At 43.5% G+C, this 20,273-nt stretch overlaps 1 protein-coding gene across 4 annotated transcripts in view; it reads right to left on the minus strand.

Moving 5' to 3' along the window:
- The window catches only part of rmdn1 (regulator of microtubule dynamics 1), a 38,979-nt gene that overhangs the window by 5,590 nt on the left and 13,116 nt on the right, over positions 1 to 20,273 (minus strand). For all 4 annotated transcript variants that reach the window (XM_080194359.1, XM_080194356.1, XM_080194355.1 and 1 more), the window contains exons 3-8: positions 18,177 to 18,264; positions 13,998 to 14,157; positions 13,832 to 13,921; positions 7,444 to 7,499; positions 2,097 to 2,184; positions 940 to 970 (exon numbers count right to left, since the gene is read on the minus strand). In XM_080194359.1, coding sequence (XP_080050485.1) covers positions 940 to 970; positions 2,097 to 2,184; positions 7,444 to 7,499; positions 13,832 to 13,921; positions 13,998 to 14,157; positions 18,177 to 18,264 — 513 coding nt within the window. The remainder of the gene's footprint in view (positions 1 to 939; positions 971 to 2,096; positions 2,185 to 7,443; positions 7,500 to 13,831; positions 13,922 to 13,997; positions 14,158 to 18,176; positions 18,265 to 20,273) is intronic.

The following is a 20,273-nucleotide window of genomic DNA, read 5'->3' on the forward strand; positions in this document are numbered from 1 at the left end:
AGATTTGATTCTACCCTTAGTCATATTTTCATAAGGTTGTTTCAGATGTGAATAGTAAGGCCAATACTTGAAGCAATCTTCACATTATTAAGATATTTAATTTCTCGAATATATTCTGCAACCAAATTCCTCAAGAGATTAAATAGTAAACACATAATACTGTGCAAACATCTATAGATATGTGGGAGGATGTGAGGATGTGAAGCCTGCTTTGAATAGTTCTATACATCCCACTGCCCTGCATATGATTCCTTTTTAATTTGAGATTCAATTCCCTTTTACAAGTAACGGCCGAATCGCACTCCACCACCCTTTAGGGCAATGCACAGATTTCCCAGACAATTGAAAGCCCTCATTCTTGGTGCAATTCTTTCCAAGGCTTTGGCATTCTTTCTTAAATCTAGAATTGGACAGAATCATCTCCAGTTCAGTATACTTGAATGTGCTGCTGTCTCTCAAATCAGTAACATTTATACAGATGATGATCCGTATGTATTTTTTATATTTAAAAAAAACCTTAGCAGTTGAACAACCAACTTCAAATATCTCATTACGTGAACCCTGGCCCCACTTATCCCACCCCTCCTCCCCCACCCTCTCTGTTCTTATACCATTTAACTTATACTGCCTCATGATTTTTCCTTTCACCACTTCACAGATCTCTGCATTAAAATACATCTTCCCATTTCACTGGTCTATCTACATCCTCCTGAAGACTGCTATATTTCTAAACTTTGCAGCATCTGCAAACTTATGCATGTCAACACTGTGAAAGTAATGATTACATCTGCAATGAAGCAATGTACATAATTTAATACAGCTTGCAACTTTATAAATTAAATGAATGAAACACATTTATTAATTTAAAGTGCATTATTTAATAGTTCAGCATGATACAACTTCATGTAATTGAATGAATTTGTTTTAGTAATCTCCTACCTTCCTCAGCTTTGTTAAAATATAGGAGAGCCTGCAACAAAAATGCTTTGAAATTTTAGCATCTTCCATAATTTCATGTAATAAGAAACATTTTCCTCACACAACGACTATCTCCAACAAGACAGATTCTAATCATTTCCCTTGATACCATCACCATTGCTGAATTCCCCACAATCAGCACTCTGGGGTTGCCTTTGACCAGAAACTTAACTGTATTGGCCATATAAATACTGCAACTACAAGAGCAGGACAGAGTCCAAGAACTCTCTGGCAAGTAACTCACCTCCTGACTCCCCAAAGGGTGGCCACCAATTACAAGGCCCTAAATAGGAGTGTGATAGAATACTCATTTTAGGAAGGATGTCAAGGCCATTGAGAGGGATAGATTCACTAGAATGGCATCAGGGATTGAAGCATTTCAGTGGAGAGAATGGGGTAGCTGGGATTGATCTTAGAACAAAGAAGATTAGGGGGAAATTTAATGGAAAGCATTCAAAAATCATGAACACATTTCGTAGAGTAAGGAAAAACTATTTCCAGCAGAATAAGCATAAGTAACCAGAGGACAAAGAGTTAAGGTAATTGGCAAAAAAACTAGAGGTGACATTCGGAAGCTTTCTTTTGAAATAGTGAGTTGTGATGATCTGGAATCTAAAAAGGTGATAGAAACAGTTTCAGTAGCAACTTACAAAATAAATAATAACAAATAAATACATGAAGGGAAAAGTTGTGCAGCTATTAGGAGGGATCAGGTAAATGGGAGTAGCACATTTATTCTACCAAAGAGCCAGCTTAGGCACGTGGGCCAATGGCCTCTTTCTGTGCTATATCATTATGGAATCTTATCTTCAAGACCATTGATTTTGGATTCCCTATAAACAGAAGTATCTTTTCTACATTTACCCTATCAAACCCTCACATAATTTAAAAGACCTCCAATCAACTCTTAGTCTACACTCTGACAGAAAAGAGGCCCAGCCTGTTCCATCTTTTTGGAGAGTAAAATCCAGATTTAATCTCAGAAAAACAGTGATGGGGAAATGTTCAGAAAATTAAAGTTGGAGACAAATAATGTTTTGCTTGGAGATGACCAACACAAACAAGTGTTGGCAATTTCACACTGGCCTACAAAAAAAAAATCAATGGATTTACATTACCTCTTCATAAGACGAGTTTGGTGGTGTAGCAAAGAACATGGCAGCTATCTTCTGTTGGACCCAGGGTAATTCTGCAAATGTGAAACACCTAGAAAGAAAGGAATGTGAAGAATTATACATGTTATGATTTAGAATTCAGCATCACCTGATTAATGGGTTACAAACAAACAAACATACAAACAATCTTTATTTTGTTATGTCAATAAATATAACAAGGGTGATTCTCCCAGCCCACTGCACTGCTCTAGCAACACAGTGGGATGGGAAACATCAGCAGAAGCTGTGTATTGGGCTTCCTGCTAGCTGCTTTAGCCTCCATATATCCCAAGTTGCTAAATTTCTGGCATCATCAACTTTAACTCCACTAGTGGGGTGATAGTGGCCCAACCTTGTTGGAGTGAAGAAGGGCCATAAAGACCCTCCTGGAGGGGGGGTGGTGGGGGGGTGCCCCTTGGACATTGCCAGTTTGACAATGCCAGCCAGGCCCCTGGCACTGCCCACCAGTTATTGGGCACTGCCAAGGGGGTGGGGCCAGAGCCTCTAGGAGATAGATCAGTGGAGGTGTCCTGCTGCCACTCTGCACTGGGGATCAGTGATAGAGGGAGGGATGAAAGCAATTGGGGCTGGCCATCAAGGTGGGAGATTCAGGGCTGCGGGGGGATTTGGAGCTGGCCCAGACACGTCTAGGAGGGCAGTGATTTGGTTGTGGGGAAGTTCACAAGGCCAGTAATGTGGAGTCATGGGGCTGGCCAGCGATTGAGTTGATAGATGGGCGCAGTCAGAGTGACCCGCTCAACGCTATGCTGCCGGCCTCTCCCATGGGAATGGGCCCCACGCCTTGATTTTTAGAGTGATTCACGCTAGGGCATTTTGTGATGTTCATAGTGTGGGAGATTCATTTTGAAAATCCCACTGAGAAAAAACAGCAGTATTTACTCCAGTTTTTACGCAAATTCAGCACTTAGAATTTTTCTGGGATAATTTCACCCAGTATGAGTGTGCTGTAAGGGCTTTGGCTCACAGGGCCAAAGAGATAAGGGTGAGGCAAGGTAAGTTATAAGTTTTTTTGCTTTTTCCTCTGGGTTACTTAAAGGGGCAAGTATGGGCGTGAGGCCAGTATGTTGTTGCCAGTGCAACATGTGGGAGGTCTTGGAGGCTCCTGGTCTACCAGACATCCACACCTGTGCTCGGTGTGTGGAGCTGCAGACCCTACGGAACCAGGTTAAGGAGCTGCAAATGCAGCTTGAGGACCTTCGGCTCATTAGAGAGAGTGAGGAGATAATTGACAGGAGCTATCAGCAAGCAGTCACACCAGGGCAACGGGAAGAGGGCACTTGGGTAACTATTAGGAAGGGGAAACCTCGGGTGATGGAGAGCACGCTGGTGGATGTCCCCCTTCAAAATAAGTACTCCGGCCTGGGTACTACTGGGGGGGGGGGGACAGCTCATCTGAGGGAGGAAGCGGTGGCCAGGTCTCTGGAGCTGAGCCAGTAAGTCAAAAAATTAAAAAAGAGAGTAGAAAGGTAGTGCTAATAGGGGACTCCACAGTGAGGGGGGCGGACAGGCGTTTTTGTGGACGTAGACGTGAGTCGCGGATGGTGGTTTGTCTCCCTGGAGCTGGGATTCGGGATGTCTCTGGGCGTGTCCCAGACATCCTGAAAGGGGAGGGTGAGGAACCAGAGGTTGTCGTGCATATAGGTACTGCTGATGTAGGCAAGAAGAGGGAGGCAATCGTGAAAAGGGACTATAGGGAACTGGGTAGGCAGCTGAGGAAGAGAAAAGCGAAGGTAGTAATCTCAGGATTGCTGCCTGTGCCACGGGAGAATGAGGGAAGAAATGGAATGAGGTGGAGGCTGAATGCGTGGCTGAGGGACTGGTGCAGAGGGCAGGGATTTCGGTTCCTAGATCACTGGGACCTCTTTAGGGGCAGGTGTGACCTGTACAGTAAAGACGGGTGGCACTTGAATCCCAGGGGGACCAATATCTTGGTGGGAAGACTGGCTAAGGCTACCGGGGGGACTTTAAACTAGAAAGGATGGGGGGAGGGAATTGTGATGGGGAGACTGGGACGGAGGAGGTTAGCTCCCAGGTAGGGAAGGACTGCAGGCAGTATGAGAGGGAGGTTAGACGGGGTGGAGAAGGGTAATGCCGAGACTGAGGGGCTGAAGTGTATCTATTTTAACGCCAGGAGTGTAGTAAATAAGGTAGATGAGCTTAGGGCGTGGATTGCTGCTTGGGAATGTGATGTGGTGGCCATTACGGAGACTTGGATGTCTCAGGGACAGGACTGGGTACTTCAGGTGCCAGGATTCAGATGCTTCAGGAAGGACAGGGAGGGTGGCAGAAGAGGTGGTGGAGTGGCACTGTTGGTCAGGGACAGTGTCATGGCTGCAGAGAAGGAGGATGCCGTGGAGGGACTATCTACTGAGTCTCTGTGGGTGGAAGTCAGGAACAGCAAAGGGTCGAAAACTTTGCTGGGTGTATTCTATAGGCCACCCAATAGTGACAGGGAAGTTGAGGTGCAGATAGGGAAACAGATTCTGGAGAGATGTATTAATAACAGAGTTGTCGTGATGGGAGACTTCAATTTCCCAAACATCGACTGGAATATCCCTAGGGTAAGGGGTTTGGATGGGGAGGAGTTTGTTAGGTGTGTTCAGGAAGGTTTCCTGACACAGTATGTGGATAAGCCTGCGAGAGGAGAGGCTGTACTTGACCTGGTACTGGCGAATGAACCAGGACAGGTGATGGATCTCTCGGTAGGAGAGCATCTTGGGAATGGTGATCATAATTCTATCTCCTTCACAATTGCATTGGAACGAGATAGGATCAGGCAGGCTAGGAAGGTGTTTGTCTGGAGTAAGGGGAGATACGAAGAAGTCAGGAAGTTACTTGGACAAATAAACTGGAAGGAGGCGTTCTTAGGGAAAAGTACCGAAGGAAGGTGGCAGATGTTCAAGGAATGTTTGTCTGGAGCTCTGCATGACAACATTCCGATGAGACAAGGGGGTTTTGGTAGGTCGCGGGAACCGTGGTGCACGAAGGCTGTGGTGAACCTAATAAGGAGGAAAAGAAAGGTGTACAAAAGATTCAGGGAATTAGGAGATGTTAAGGATCTTGAGGAGTATAAGGATTGTAGAAAGGAGCTTAAAAGGGAAATTAGGAGAGCCAGAAGGGGTCATGAGAAGGCCTTGGCGGGTAAGATTAAGGAGAATCCCAAGGCCTTCTATAAATATGTGAAAAGTAAAAGGATGAGAAGAGAAGGGATAGGACCTATAAAAGGTGAAGGGGGAAAGGTCTGTGTGGAACCAGAGGAAATGGCAGAGGTGCTTAATGAGTACTTTGCCTCAGTATTCACAGTGGAAACTGATCTGGGAGATTTTGCTACGGTTTTGCAGCAGATGGAAAAGATTGAGTATGTGGATATTAAGGAGGAGGATGTGTTAGAACTTTTGAATTCTATCAAGATAGATAAGTCGCCGGGACCAGATGGGATGTACCCCAGGATACTGTGGGAGGCGAGGGAAGTGATTGCAGAGCCCCTGGCGATGATCTTTGCGTCGTCAATGGAGACGGGAGAGGTTCCGGAAGATTGGAGGATTGCAGATGTAGTTCCTATTTTCAAGAAAGGGAACAGAGATAGCCCGGGAAATTACCGACCGGTGAGTCTGACCTCAGTGGTTGGTAAGCTGATGGAGAGGCTTCTGAGGGACAAGATTTACGAGCATTTGGAGAGGTTTGACATGATCAGAAATAGTCAGCATGGTTTTGTCAAGGGCAGGTCGTGCCTTACGAGCCTGGTTGAGTTCTTCGAAAATGTGACTGAACACATTGACGAAGGAAGTGCAGTGGACGTGGTGTACATGGACTTCAGCAAGGCGTTTGATAAGGTCCCCCATGCAAGACTTCTTGCGAAGGTGAGAGGGCATGGGATCCAAGGGCCTTTGGCCTTGTGGATCCAGAACTGGCTTGCCTGCAGACGGCAGAGAGTGGTTGTGGATGGGTCTTTTTCGGCATGGAGGTCAGTCACCAGTGGAGTGCCCCAGGGATCTGTTCTAGGACCCTTGCTGTTTGTCATTTTCATAAATGACCTAGATGAGGAAGTGGAGGGATGGGTAAGTTAGTTCGCTGATGACACGAAGGTCGGTGGTGTTGTGGATGGTCTGGAAAGATGTCAAAAGTTGCAGCAGGACATAAATAGGATGCAGGACTGGGCGGAGAAGTGGCAGATGGACTTCAACACGGATAAATGTGTAGTCGTCCATTTTGGCAGAACCAATGGGATGAGCGAGTACACTATCAAGGGCAGGAGTCTTAGTAGTGTTGAAGAGCAGAAGGATCTTGGGGTCCGGGTCCACAGGACTCTTAAATCGGCCTCGCAGGTGGAGGATGTGGTCAAGAAGGCGTATGGTGTACTGGCCTTCATTAATTGAGGGATTGAGTTTAGGAATCGGGAGGTAATGCTGCAACTTTATAAGACCCTTGTCAGGCCTCATTTGGAGTACTGTGCGCAGTTCTGGTCGCCTCACTATAGGAAGGACGTAGAAGCTATTGAAAGGGTACAGAGGAGACTTACAAGGATGTTGCCTGGACTGGGAGGCATGCCTTATGAAGTTAGGTTGAGGGAGCTGGGACTCTTTTCCCTGGAGAGACGAAGGTTGAGAGGCGACCTGATAGAAGTTTATAAAATGTTGAGTGGAATAGATAGGGTGGATTCTCAGAGGCTATTTCCCCGGGTTGAAATGGTCGCTACGAGAGGACACAGATTGAAGGTGCGGGGAGGCAAGTACAGAAGTGATGTTAGGGGTAAGTTTTTCACTCAGAGGGTGGTGAGTGAATGGAATTGGCTGCCGTCAGTGGTGGTGGAGGCGGACTCGCTGGGGTCTTTTAAAAGACTCCTGGATGAGTATATGGAATTTAATGGGATTGGGGGTTATAGATAGGTCTATAGATTGGTAGGTGTTGATGTGATTGGCGCAACTCGTGGGCCGAAGGGCCTGTTTGGGCTGTAGTGTTCTATGTTCTATCTTGATGTGGGATCAACAGTCTGCACCATTTTCAGGGTTGAGATTGCAGCAACTTTAACTACACCTCTCTCAACGCACCACAGGTTGCACACACACAGCAGAGTTGAGTTAGATTTAAGCACTAGTATTCAACAGGTTTATAAATTAGCCTCTAATTGCACTGTGTATGGAGGTAACTGCAAATAGATAGATGAAAGCTTATAATTTAGTTACATGCTCTTAAACAGAATGGTACAACAAAATGTTTAAAAGCAGCCACATCAGATGCTCTAGGTCCCACTGGTGAGTTTTAATAATTGTTAAAATATCAAAGTTGTTACCATAATCCCATTAAATGAATTGATGTTGCATCTTTGGGATTAAATTCAATGGCTTTCTGAAAGAGAGAAGAAAAGTTTTTCAAATAATTGTTCCACCATCAATATTTTCTTATGCCGTCTGTTGACTTTCAGAGAGATACAGTAAGAGATCTCACAACACCAGGTTAAAGTCCAACATATTTATTTGGTAACAAAAGCCACTAGCTTTCGAAGCACTGCTTCTTCATCAGGTGAGTGGGAGTTCTGTTCACAAACAGGGCATATAAAGACACAAACTTAATTTACAAAATAATGGTTGGAATGCGAGTCTTTACAGGTAATCATGTCTTAAAGATACAGACAATGTGAGTGGAGAAAGGTTAAGCACTGGTTAGAGAGATGTGTATTGTCTCCAGCCAGGACAGTTTGTGAGATTTCACAAGCCCAGGCAAGTCGTGGGGGTTACAGATAGGGCAACATGAATCCAAGATCCCGGTTGAGGCCGTCCTCATGTGTGCGGAACTTGGCCATCAGTCTCTGCTCAGTGATTCTGCACTGTGTTGTGAAGGCCGCCTTGGAGGACGCTTACCCAAAGATCAGAGGCTGAATGCCCGTGACTGCTGAAGTGTTCCCCAACAGGAACTCTTGCCTGGTGATTGTCGAGCGATATTCATTCATCTGTTGTCATAGCGTCTGCCCAATGTACCATGCCTTGGGACGTCCTTTCCTGCAGTGTATCAGGTAGACAGCATTGGCCGAGTTGCAAGTGTATGTGCCGTGTACCTGGTGGATGGTGTTCTCACGTGAGATGATGGCACCTGTGTTGATGATCTGGCACATTTTGCAGAGGTTGCTGTGGCAGGGTTGTATGGTGTTGTGGTTATTGTTCTCCTGAAGGCTGGGTAGTTTGCTGTGGACCATGGTCTGTTCGAAGTTGTGCGATTGTTTGAAGGCAAGAAGTGGGGGTGTGGGGATGGCCTTGGCGAGATCTTCATCAATGACATGTTGTAATAAGAGGTAATAAGCCGTGGATAACGAAGGAGGTGAAGGAAAGTGTTAAACTAAAAGCGGAGGAATTTAGAGTAGCTAAGAGTAGTGGGCGAGAAGAGGATTGGGAGAGGTTTAAATGTCAACAAAGATTGACAAAGAAGTTGATAAGGAAGGGTAGGAGAAACTATGAAGCTGGGCTAGCTGTATAGGGCTTTGGTGAGGCCGCAACTGGAGTACTGTGTGCATTTTTGGGCGCCGCACCTGCGCAAAGATATTTTGGCCTTGGAGGGAGTGCAGAGGAGGTTTACTAGGCTGATACCGGAGTTGAGGGGGTTGAGCTATGAGGAGAGGCTGAATGAACTGGGCTTGTACTCATTGGAGTTTAGAAGAATGAGGGGAGATCTCATTGAGACGTATAAGATGATGAATGGGATGGATAGGATAGAGGTGGAAAGACTCTTCCCGCTCAAAAAAGACAGTAGGACTAGGGGGCACAGCCTCAAGATAAAAGGGGGGCGGTTTAGAACGGAGTTGAGGAGGAACTTCTTCACTCAAAGGGTGGTGAATCTCTGGAATTCTCTGCCCGTTGAAGTGGTGGAGGCTGCCTCGCTAAATATTTTTAAGACGCGGGTTGATGGGTTTTTAATAGGAGAGGGGATTAAGGGTTATGGGGAGAGGGCAGGAAAGTGGAACTGAGCAGCAACAGAACAGCCATGATCTTATTGAATGGCGGGGCAGGCTCGAAGGGCTGGATGGCCTACTCCTGCTCCTATTTCTTATGTTCTTATGAAAGCTCTAGGGAAGATGTCGTAGCTTCTCTGCTCCGGGAAATACTGGACGACGAAGGAGTACTCTGTCCGCTGTGTCCTGTCTTCTGAGGAGGTCGGTGCGGTTTTTTGCTGTGGCGCATCAGAGAACTGTTGATCGATGTGTCGAGCGCCATATCCTATTCTTATGAGGGCATCTTTCAGTGTCTGGAGGTTTCTGTTGCAATCCTCCTCATCTGAGCAGATCCTGTGTATATGCAGGGTTTGTCCATAAGGCATAGCTTCTTTAATGTGTTTAGGGTGGGAGCTGGAGACGTGGAGCATTGCGAGGTTGTCTGTGGGCTTGTGGTACAATGAAGTGCTGAAGTGGCCATCCTTGATGGAGATGCGTGTGTCCAGGAATGCAACCAATTCCAGGGAGTAGTCCATGGTGAGTCTGATGGTGGGATGAAACTTGTTTATGTCAGCATACAGTTGTTTCAGGTGACCCTGTGCGAGAACCTCTCCAGCTACTTCGAGGGCATCCTGAAATCCATTGTACAAACAACCCCCCAGCTTTTGTCGCAACACTACAGACTTCCTACAGAAACTCAGCACACATGGAGCAGTTGAACCAGAAGCACTCCTCGTCACAATGGATGTCTCGGCACTCTACACTAGCATCCCCCACAATGATGGCATTGCTGCAACTGCTTCAGTACTCAAGGCCGACAATTGCCAATCTCCAGATGCAATTTTACAACTCATCTGCTTCATCCTGGACCACAATATCTTCGCTTTCAACAACCCGTTCTTCATCCAGACACACGGAACAGCCATGGGACCAAATTTGCACCTCAATAGGCCAACATCTTCATCACAAGTTCGAACAAGACCTCTTCAATGCACAGGACCTTCAACCTATGCTATACATTAGACACATCGATGACATTTTCTCCCTTTGGACTCGTGGTGAACAATCATTGAAACAACTATATGCTGACATCAACAAATTCCATCCCACCATCAGACTCACCATGGACTACTCTCTGGCATCGAATGCATTCTTGGACACATGCATCTCCATCAAGGACGGTCACCTCAGCACTTCACAGTATCACAAGCCCACGGATAACCTCACGACGCTCCACTTCTCCAGCTTCCACCCTAAACATGTCAAAGAAGCCATCCCCTATGAATAAGCCCTCCATATACACAGGATCTGCTCAGATGAGGAGAATTGCAACAGACACCTCCAGATGCAGAAAGATGCCCTCATGAGAACAGGATATGGTGCTCGACTCATCGATTGACAGTTCTGATGCACCACAGCAAAAAATCGTACCGATCTCCTCAGAAAACAAACAGGACACGGCAGACAGAGTACCCTTTGTCGTCCAGTACTTCCCCGGAGCGGAGAGGCTACGACATCTTCTCCGGAGCTTTCAACATGTCATTGATGAAGACGAACATCTTGCCAAGGCCATCCCCACACCCCCACTTCTTATCTTCAAACAATCGCACAACCTCAAACAAACCATTGTCCACAGCAAACTACCCAGCCTTCAGGAGAACAATGACCACAATACCACACAGCCCTGCCACAGCAACCTCCGCGAGACATGCCAGATCATCGACAGGAATGCCATTTCACATGAAAACACCGTCCACCAGGTACACGGCACATACTCTTGCAACTTGTCCAATGTTGCCTACCTGATACGCTGCAGGAAAGGACGTCCTGAGGCATGGTACATTGGGGAGACCATGCAGATGCTATAACAATGGATGAATGAATGTTGCTCGACAATCACCAGGCAGGAGCGTTCTCTTCCTGTTGGGGAACACTTCAGCGGTCACGGGCATTCAGCCTCTGATCTTCACATAAGCGTTCTCCAAGGCGGCCTTCACAACACACAACACAGTCGCTGAGCAGAGACCGACAGCCAAGTTCCGTACACAAGGACGGCCTCAACCGGGATCTTGGGTTCATGTCACACTATCTGTAATCCCCATGACTTGCCTGGGCTTGCAAAATCTCACAAACTGTCCTGGCTGGAGACAATACAATCTCTTTAACTTGTGTTTAACGCTCTCTCCACTCACATTGTCTGTACCTTTAAAACTTTATTACCTGTAAAGACTCGCATTCCAACCATTATTTTGTAAATTGAGTTTGTGTCTTTATATGCCCTGTTTGTGAACTGAAATCCCACTCACCAGATGAAGGAGCAGCGCTTCGAAAGCTAGTGGCTTTTGCTAACAAATAAACCTGTTGGACTGTATCCTGGTGTTGTGAGACTTCTTATTGTGTTCACCCCAGTCCAACGTCAGCATCTTCACATCATTTCAGAGAAACAGCAGGGAGGAAGTGGCCTTTAGTTTTGTTTTGCAGCCACCACTCAATTCAACATGATTTTTCACAGATTCACAGAATGGTTGCATCATACAGGGAGGCCATTCAGATAGTCATGTCTGCCAACTCTCAAAAAGAGCAAAACTAACCCCAATGCCATTCCCTTGTCTTTACCCAATAATCTTGCACACTCTTTGATTTCATATAAATAATCCAATTCCTTCTTGACAGCCTCAACTGAACCTGCCTCCGAGGTCTGGGTGCGGAGGGTTCACAAGATGCAAAACATCTGACTCTTGCTCTAGGAGAGCCCAGGCTCATGGCTGAAGATGTAAATAAGTAAGTCTCCTTACTGACTTCAGAAAGACTCAACAAATGGTGAAGTGCCACGAATGTTTATTTGCATAAACAGTATTTTTGTTTGGGGTTGAGATTAATTTGTTGTTGAGAGAGAGTTCAATTTACAGACTGTCCAGTTGCAGGATTTTTGATCTTTCTATGGTGTCTAATTGGCACATGAAGCATGTAGCTCCAACATGGATTACTCCACAATCCGCCTTTATCATGGTCCAACTGAGACAATCAGTCCACATTTGAAATCACTCAGCCAATAAACATGTCACATCCTAAACTAAATACATTTTAGAACCCTGTCCAAGTGGGATAGCATCATTGAATATAGTGAAGGAGACCTTTTAGCCAATCAAGTCTGCACCAACTCTCCAACAGAGCATCTTACCCAGGCCCAACCCCACCCTATACCTGCAGCCTACATATTTACCCTGCTAATCCCCTTAACCTACACATCTTGGGACACTAAAGGGCAATTTAGCATGGGCAATCCACCTACTCTACACATCTCTGAGCTGTGGGAGGAAACTGGAGCACCACAAACTTCAGTCATCTGAGGCTGGTATCAATTCCGGGTCCCTGGTCCTGTGAGACAGCTAAGCACTGTCCTGCCATGGATGGATGAAGCATGGAATAGATGTCCTCCTTGTGTTATTTAGGTCTGCATCCTCCTATATTAGAAGCTTCTCATTTCATTTAGCCAATAATTAATTCTGTAGGAACATGATTAAAATTAGGAATCACCAGAAGCTTTGTCGGCAGGATTTGAACCTATGCAGGGAGACGCAATGGATTTCAAATCCATTGTCTTAACCACTTGGCCATGACTACAATAATAATGAGAACTGTAGTCAGCAAGGTTTGAATTTACATGGGGATACCACAGTGGATTTCTAACCTATCACCTTAATCACTTATCCATGACTACATAGTTATCATTACTGAGGCTAGACTAGAGTTCAATTCCAGATTTTTAAAAATTAATTTAAATTACATCAGCTGCTGTAGGATTTGAATTTGTTTTCTTCAGAGCATTAGTTTGGACCCCTGGATTGCCAGCCCAGTGACATTACTACTCAGCTACCATCTTCCTCAACCAAAAATATCCAAGCTGCTGTGAGCCTGATGTGATTTGAACATACAACCTTCAGATGTGGAAGCAGATGTGCCACTGTTGCACCACATAATCTACTAATTAAGAAAGCATTAAAGTCCAATTATTGCCAACCCCAATTCACCTGAAAGTCCATGGAAGACTGACTAGCATCTCACATTCTTTAACTCAATTCACACATAAGCACCATTCTTTTCTAAACCAAAGTCCTCGTCCATAATTAACAAGCTCACCCCAACCCTTTCTTCTCTTCCACATCTAACTATTTTGTATCGAGAAGTATTCAGCTCCCTGACCTATCTCAACTGTAGTCATGTTCCTGTCAACAATGTACAATTTCCCTTTGTTTAGTGCCTCTAATTTCCATAGTTTTGGTTTTAGTTTAGTTTATTCATTAGTGTCACAAGTAGCCTTACATTAACACTGCAATGAAGTGAAAATCCACTAGTCGCCACACTCCGGCACCTGATCGGGTACACTAAGGGAGAATTTAGCATGGCCAATGCACCTAACTAACAGGTCTTTCTATTTCTCATGTTTTGGGTATTTACAGATTAAAAACGGCAACTCTGGCCTATTCATATTACTTTTCCTTTCCACTTTTCACCCACTATCCTTTATTATCTTTTTTGACATTTCTCCTATCTACCCTGAGATACATCTTCCTCTTACTATTTTAAACTACTTTGCCTCTTCGTTACATTTATTCTTAATTCCAAACTATTCATCTAAATTAGTCCTCTCAATCTTACTTTTAACAGGAACAGGATGACTTTTCACAAAAATACATGAAAATAAATGTGGTGATATTGCACAACTGGAAAATGTCATATTCTTTGGCTGCCACTTTACCTGAAAATGTTCTTTAATAACATAGGCATTTGCAATTTTAGCCTTGGTGCCCTCGTAGTCTCCAACATCACTGATGCATATTGCGTACCACTATATAGATTAAAAAAATAAGATCACAAACTGGCAGAAAATTGAACAAATGACATGACAAAATAAGATGCATTACCTTATGGGCTGCAAAGCTCAATTCATTTCTTTCCAGTGCCTTTTTAGCAAACTCCAAAGCTTCATATGTCAGTTGCTTTCTCTTTTCCACAGGGGTGCTTCCCAGTTGAGCCAAGTCACGTGATGCACGAGCTAGGCGCCACAGAATCTCACCATTTGTACTAGATAAAACATGGGACATGGAATGCAACTCGTCTATTTTAAATTTCAGTTTTGCAAACAAACCTCCTTCTCCCAACCTTTCTTTCCCCTAATCTTTAGGTCAAGCACCATTTTCCAATTGGGAAAACAAATGAACTATTTTAAGACTAATATTAGACTTTAATAGACTACCTGGACTTAGGTCGAACTGGTCTGCAATTTGTACTCAATTCCTCTGAAGAAGCACTTAGTCACTGCCTGGCATCCCAATCCCCTAGCATGGCGTGACCCATGATCAAGAACTCGGAGCAGGAAGACAAAACCTATCCCTCCATGATAGCACTTCAGTGCACTGAACTATTTTAATACATCTGTCTTTTTTTTACGTTTATGAAAAGGAATTACTTATTAAACATGAGGTGTCCACAGCAAATCTTCACTGTTTTTCAAAGCAATCTACATAAGCAATTGCTTTAATTGAAAGAAAGCATCTTAAATAAAGGAGGAAAAACAGCACCATATCTTTTACAGTGTCAATCATGGCTTGTTCAATTAATTATTTGAGCATTCATATATTTATACAATCAAAAGCAGCTACTGCAAAATCATCTCTAACTTTCACATGAATAAATGATTACTCTACATATATTTTGAGAAAGTGACCAAAGAGGTGGATGGGGGTAAGGCAGTTGATGTGGTATATATGGACTTTAGTAAGGCGTTTGATAAGGTTCACCATGGAAGGCTTCTGCAGAAATTGCAGATGTATGGGATTGAGGGTGATCTAGGAAATTGGATTAGGAATTGGCTGGCGGATAGGAGACAGAGGGTGGTGGTTGATGGTAAGTATTCGACATGGAGTTCAGTTACGAGTGGTGTGCCTCAGGGATCTGTTTTGGGGCCACTGCTGTTTGTAATTTTTACAAATGATCTGGATGAGGGTATAGTTGGGTGGATTAGTAAATTTGCTGATGACACCAAAGTCGGAGGTGTGGTAGATAGTGAGGAAGGATGTCTTAGTCTACAGGGAGACTTGGATAAGTTGCAGAGCTGGGCCGAGAGGTGGAGGATGGAGTTTAATGCGGAAAAGTGTGAGGTAATTCACTTTGGTAGGAATAACGGATGTGTAGAGTATAGGGCTAACGGTAGGACTCTGAATAGGGTGGATGAACAGAGGGATCTAGGTGTATGTGTACATAGATCCCTGAAAGTTGGGAATCAAGTAGATAGGGTTGTTAGGAAGGCATATGGTGTCTTGGCGTTTATTGGTAGGGGGATTGAATTTAGGAGTCGCAGCGTCATGTTGCAACTGTACAAAACTCTGGTGCGGCCGCACTTGGAGTATTGTGTGCAGTTCTGGTCCCCACATTATAGGAAGGATGTGGAGGCTTTGGAGAGGGTGCAGAGGAGGTTTACCAGGATGTTGCCTGGTATGGAGGGGAGGTCCTATGAGGAGAGACTGAGGGATTTGAGGTTGTTTTCGTTAGAAAGAAGGCGGCTACAAGGGGACCTTATTGAAACATATAAGATGATTAGAGGTTTAGATAGGGTGGACAGTGATAGCCTTTTTCCTTGGATGAAGAAAGCTAGCACGAGGGGGCATAGCTTTAAATTAAGGGGTGGCAGTTATAGGACAGATGTCAGGGGAAGGTTCTTTACCCAGAGGGTGGTGAGGGATTGGAATGCCCTGCCTGCTGCAGTTGTAAATGCGCCTAGTTTGGGGGCATTTAAGAGATCCGTGGATAGGTTTATGGATGGTAAGGGTTTGGTTTAGGTTAGAGGGTCATTGTTTTTTTAACTGGTCGGCGCAACATCGTGGGCCGAAGGGCCTGTTCTGCGCTGTAATGTTTTATGTTCTATGTATGAAACTGTATGTCATAAATTGGTTTAGACCAACTGAATCCTCCTTGGAAATGTAATGTACAGTTTAACATTGGAAAAAAAATTCAAATGATTTCCGTATTTCAGTGCAACAGACAGGAGATACAAGTACATTCACTAGTCAAAGAATGAGCCATGAAGGCATTAAAAGACTGACAGTTCTGAATTGTTTACTTTTGTAACTGCAGAATAAATGTTGCACTATTTGAATAAATGTGTACACATAATTCTAATAGTAAATAAAAGCCAAAATAAATGCACAGTTAATGCTTGGTTTATGGAAATAAAAAAATATGAATTTGAACAAGCAGTTTAGTCTAGCTAGGTCCCTTCCAAAAGCTGATTTTGATTATTTTTCCTTCAACATACACATATCCCTGCAGCAACATGGAGTGATCCCACTTCCTTCTGAAAACTTCACTATGTCAGTAAGTACTTTATCATGAAAGCAAGAAAACATAGGAAATACTCTATTTCTCTATCCACTGGCGCTGCTAGATCTGCTGGGTTATTGTTTCGGGTCAACGATCTTTCATCAGATTTGGGAAAAATTGAAGATGGTTTTAAGGAAAAGTCAAAGGTGAACGAGTGTGGAAAAAGAATGAAAGGTGAGGTCTGTGATAGAATGGAAGACAGAAGCCATTAAATGACAAAAGGGTTGATGTTATAAGGCAAGATGGGATGATAATGCAATGAGTAAAGAAGCAAAAGATGTGTCTAGAAGAGGTGTGAATAGCAGGATCGTGAACTCCTTCTTTTCAAAAAGAAAAAGACAAAATAAGTAACAAAAAAAACAAAAAAAAGGGGCAAAGGTTACAATCTGAAATAGTCAGACTCAATGCTGAATCCAGAAGGCTGTAAAGTTTAAGTGGAAGACCGAATGCTGTTCCTTGAGTTTACACTGAGTTTCACTGGAACACTGCAAAAAGCACAGGACAGAGAATGGTCAAAGTGAGAACAAGGTCGAGACTTAAAATGACAGAAAACCAGATGCTTGGGGCCATGCTTACTGATTGAATAGAGGTGTGCTACAAAGCAGTTACTCAATCTGATTGGTGTCCCAATGCAGAAGAGACCACACTGTGAACAGTGGATACAATAAACTAAACTGAATGTACATTGTGACTCTGCTATAACTTGGTCTGCTACAACATGAATGCAGGTCCGTCTTGAATCCCAACATTTTCATTCCGTAAACGTGGCCACACACCTCCCTCCACCATAAACACAGCTACCCACTTTAAAAAATAATAAAAGGAAAGTGGCTAATTATTTGACTGATTTTACACAGCACCTACTTTATTCACTGAGCACGAGGACTAGAAACTGTAGGCAGATACTTGCAATGTTGGATCTGAGATCAAATCTGAGCTATGAAATAACAGTCTCATCTATAATGCAATCTCAAGACATGGTCCCTGTAGGAGGTATTATAGTGAGGCCCCAGGGTACAAGTATGTCACTGTTTAATCTGGGAGAAGTGTTTTGTAGGTTGGATGGTGAGAAGGTAAGAAGGTAAAAGAGAAGGTGTTATTAAAAAGGGCTGATATCCAGGATCAGCAGTATTTTCAGTTCTGAAAAGTCATATGGACTCAGAAAGTTAACTCTGTTTCTCTCCAGACATGCTGAGCTTTTCCCCAGCATTTTCTGTTTTTAATCTCACAGTATTTTGCTTTGGTATCTGTATAATTTTTACTTTGTACCTGTGTCAAGAGTCATCAATGCTCAGCACAAAGAAGTTATTTCTTCAATTAATCCTGCAAATACATTCACTCTCCTGCACCAAAGAGGTCAAACAAAAGACACTGTCTCATAATAACCCACTGACCATAATTAATTCAAATGCATACATTTAACTTGGTTTTGAGGTAATTACATGCAATTAAGTACTGAATTTTCACTTGTGCTAAATACCCACAAGTGCCTCGAAACAACATTAAAGTACATATCATTGAAGTACAATTTCCAATTCCAAAATAATTGGAAGTATTTTTCAATTCCCATTTGTGCTTTGGGAGTACTGAGGTTATTTATCACATTTCAGGCGTCACAAGTGCTTACTTCAACAGGCCATTGGACAAATGTCAATGAGTGACAGACGACAGAACAACAGACAACACTTCAACACATTTCCAGTATAATTTAGATGCCATAATACCTGTCCTTGTGTTCAATAAGGAGCTTATAAAGTTTAGCCACTTCTCCAGTACCATAAAGATAGTCAGCCTGGTCAATAATTTCTTCCACTGAAATGCAAAAAAAAATTACAATCACATAAAGCATCATCATACAGGTGTATGTTACACTTTAAAGTGCAGATATTTCTGCTAGTACCATAAATTTTATCAAAGCACAGGACTGAGAAACTTATGAAGTAGCAAAGCAATATTGTAGGTTCATAAAGAATGTACACCATTTAAGGGCAAGAGACTGTGTCACTGTATGATAGAATCAGATACTGACTTCATCTCACATTCTTGATGACATTAAGTGATGATTCATTTACATATATTCCCTTCACTTATGCTCATAGGTTGCAATACAGGTAATGTTCTGTTTCGTCAGAATTCTTCGTAAAAGAAAACACCAGTTCCCAAATTCTATTTTGCAGGGTAAGCATTAAAAAGAATTAGTAGTTGTTTCTGGATCCCCATTTGAGTCACCTTTCTTAACCGTATTTATATAAATGCAACTAAATGGAGTTGCATAAATAGCCCAAGAATCACCACCACAAGATGACATATTGATTATTCCTGATTTTGCTATGATGGCAATACTGGTCAGGGTGGGTACTTCACCAGACCACTGCAAACTTAATTGCTAAAAACAGAATCTCGGCTTTCTAAAAAGTCAAAGAAAAATATATTTTCTTCTCTAGTAAAAGTTGTGTTGACCATGCTACTTGGTAACAACAATAATATGCTTGTAACTTCATCACTCAGTCAGTTTATCTGATTCCCTGTTTGCAAAGATATGATACCCGATGTTACACTGATTATCTCATCCATATCATAGCCATCATTAAATATATTTTTTCAGGATGACAGACTATATGGCAAGAAGAAAAAAAGTCACTCTGATCTACTCACATTTAAATATTAGTTTACTTAATGTGGAATACACAGGCAGCAGACAGGGAGGAGTGAGTTATCATCCATAATCTATTGGTGGAACTAGTTGTTTTAGGATATGAATTATGGCTCATCATTGTGTTAATGGGAGGCCTGATGGCACAGTGGTTAGCACTGCTGCCTCACAGTGTGAGGGACCCAGGGGCACCAGGAGTCAGCCTCCCATTTCCAGCCCCTAATAAGGATCCATAGAAACAAGAAACAGAAGTAGGCCATTCAGCCCTTTGAGCCTGCTTTGCCATTCATTTTGAATATGGCTGGTCACTGAATTCAATATCCTGATCCCCCCTTTATCCCTTTAGCGTCTAGAGCTATACTAAATTACTTCTTGAAATCAGACAACATTTTGGCCTCAACTACATTTTGTGGTAGTGAATTTCACACATTCATCCCTTCTGGGTGAAGACATTTCTCCTCACTTCAGTTCTAAAAGGTTTCCCCCTTAACCTCAAACTATGACCCTGAGTTCTGGACTCCCCCACCATTGGGAACATTCTTTCTGAATCGATTCTGTCTGTTAGAATTTTATAAGGTTCTATGAGATCCACTCTCACACTTCTAAACTCCAGTGAATATAATCTGACTTAGTCTCCCATCATATAACAGACCTGCCATCCCAGGAATCAGTCTGGTAAACCTTCACTGCGCTCCCTCTGTAGCAAGGAATCCTTCCTCAGAAAAGGACGCCAAAACTGCACACAATACTCCAGGTGTGGCCTCACCAACACCCTATCCAGACAGCATGCTGCTGGAAGATTCACCATGGCACTCACCCACACCCTTTACCAGTGCAAAGACATATACCTCAGGGGACCTGGTTTCAAAGCAATATGTCATCATTCTCCTGGAATCTGATAGCTATTAACACCCCACATGCACACCTGGCTCATCTAGCCTTGTGTTATGGTGCTTTTCCCTCTAACCTCAGCTTCCTCACTCTTAGCCTTCTTGATGTCCTCACCCTCACAGCAGACACGCAACTGCTCCAGCATGTCATCTGGCAAGTCCTTCCAGTGCCAGTTTGTGCAGAGTGCAGCAAGCCAGGATGATCTGAGAGCTTCTTTGGGGAATGTACTTCAGTATGCTGCTGATCTGTCGAGACATTGGAATTTCATCTTCAATTT

Source organism: Carcharhinus amblyrhynchos, chromosome 8 (assembly GCF_965287045.1).
Source record: "Carcharhinus amblyrhynchos chromosome 8, sCarAmb.v2.hapA, whole genome shotgun sequence".
Lineage (NCBI taxonomy): Eukaryota > Metazoa > Chordata > Chondrichthyes > Carcharhiniformes > Carcharhinidae > Carcharhinus > Carcharhinus amblyrhynchos.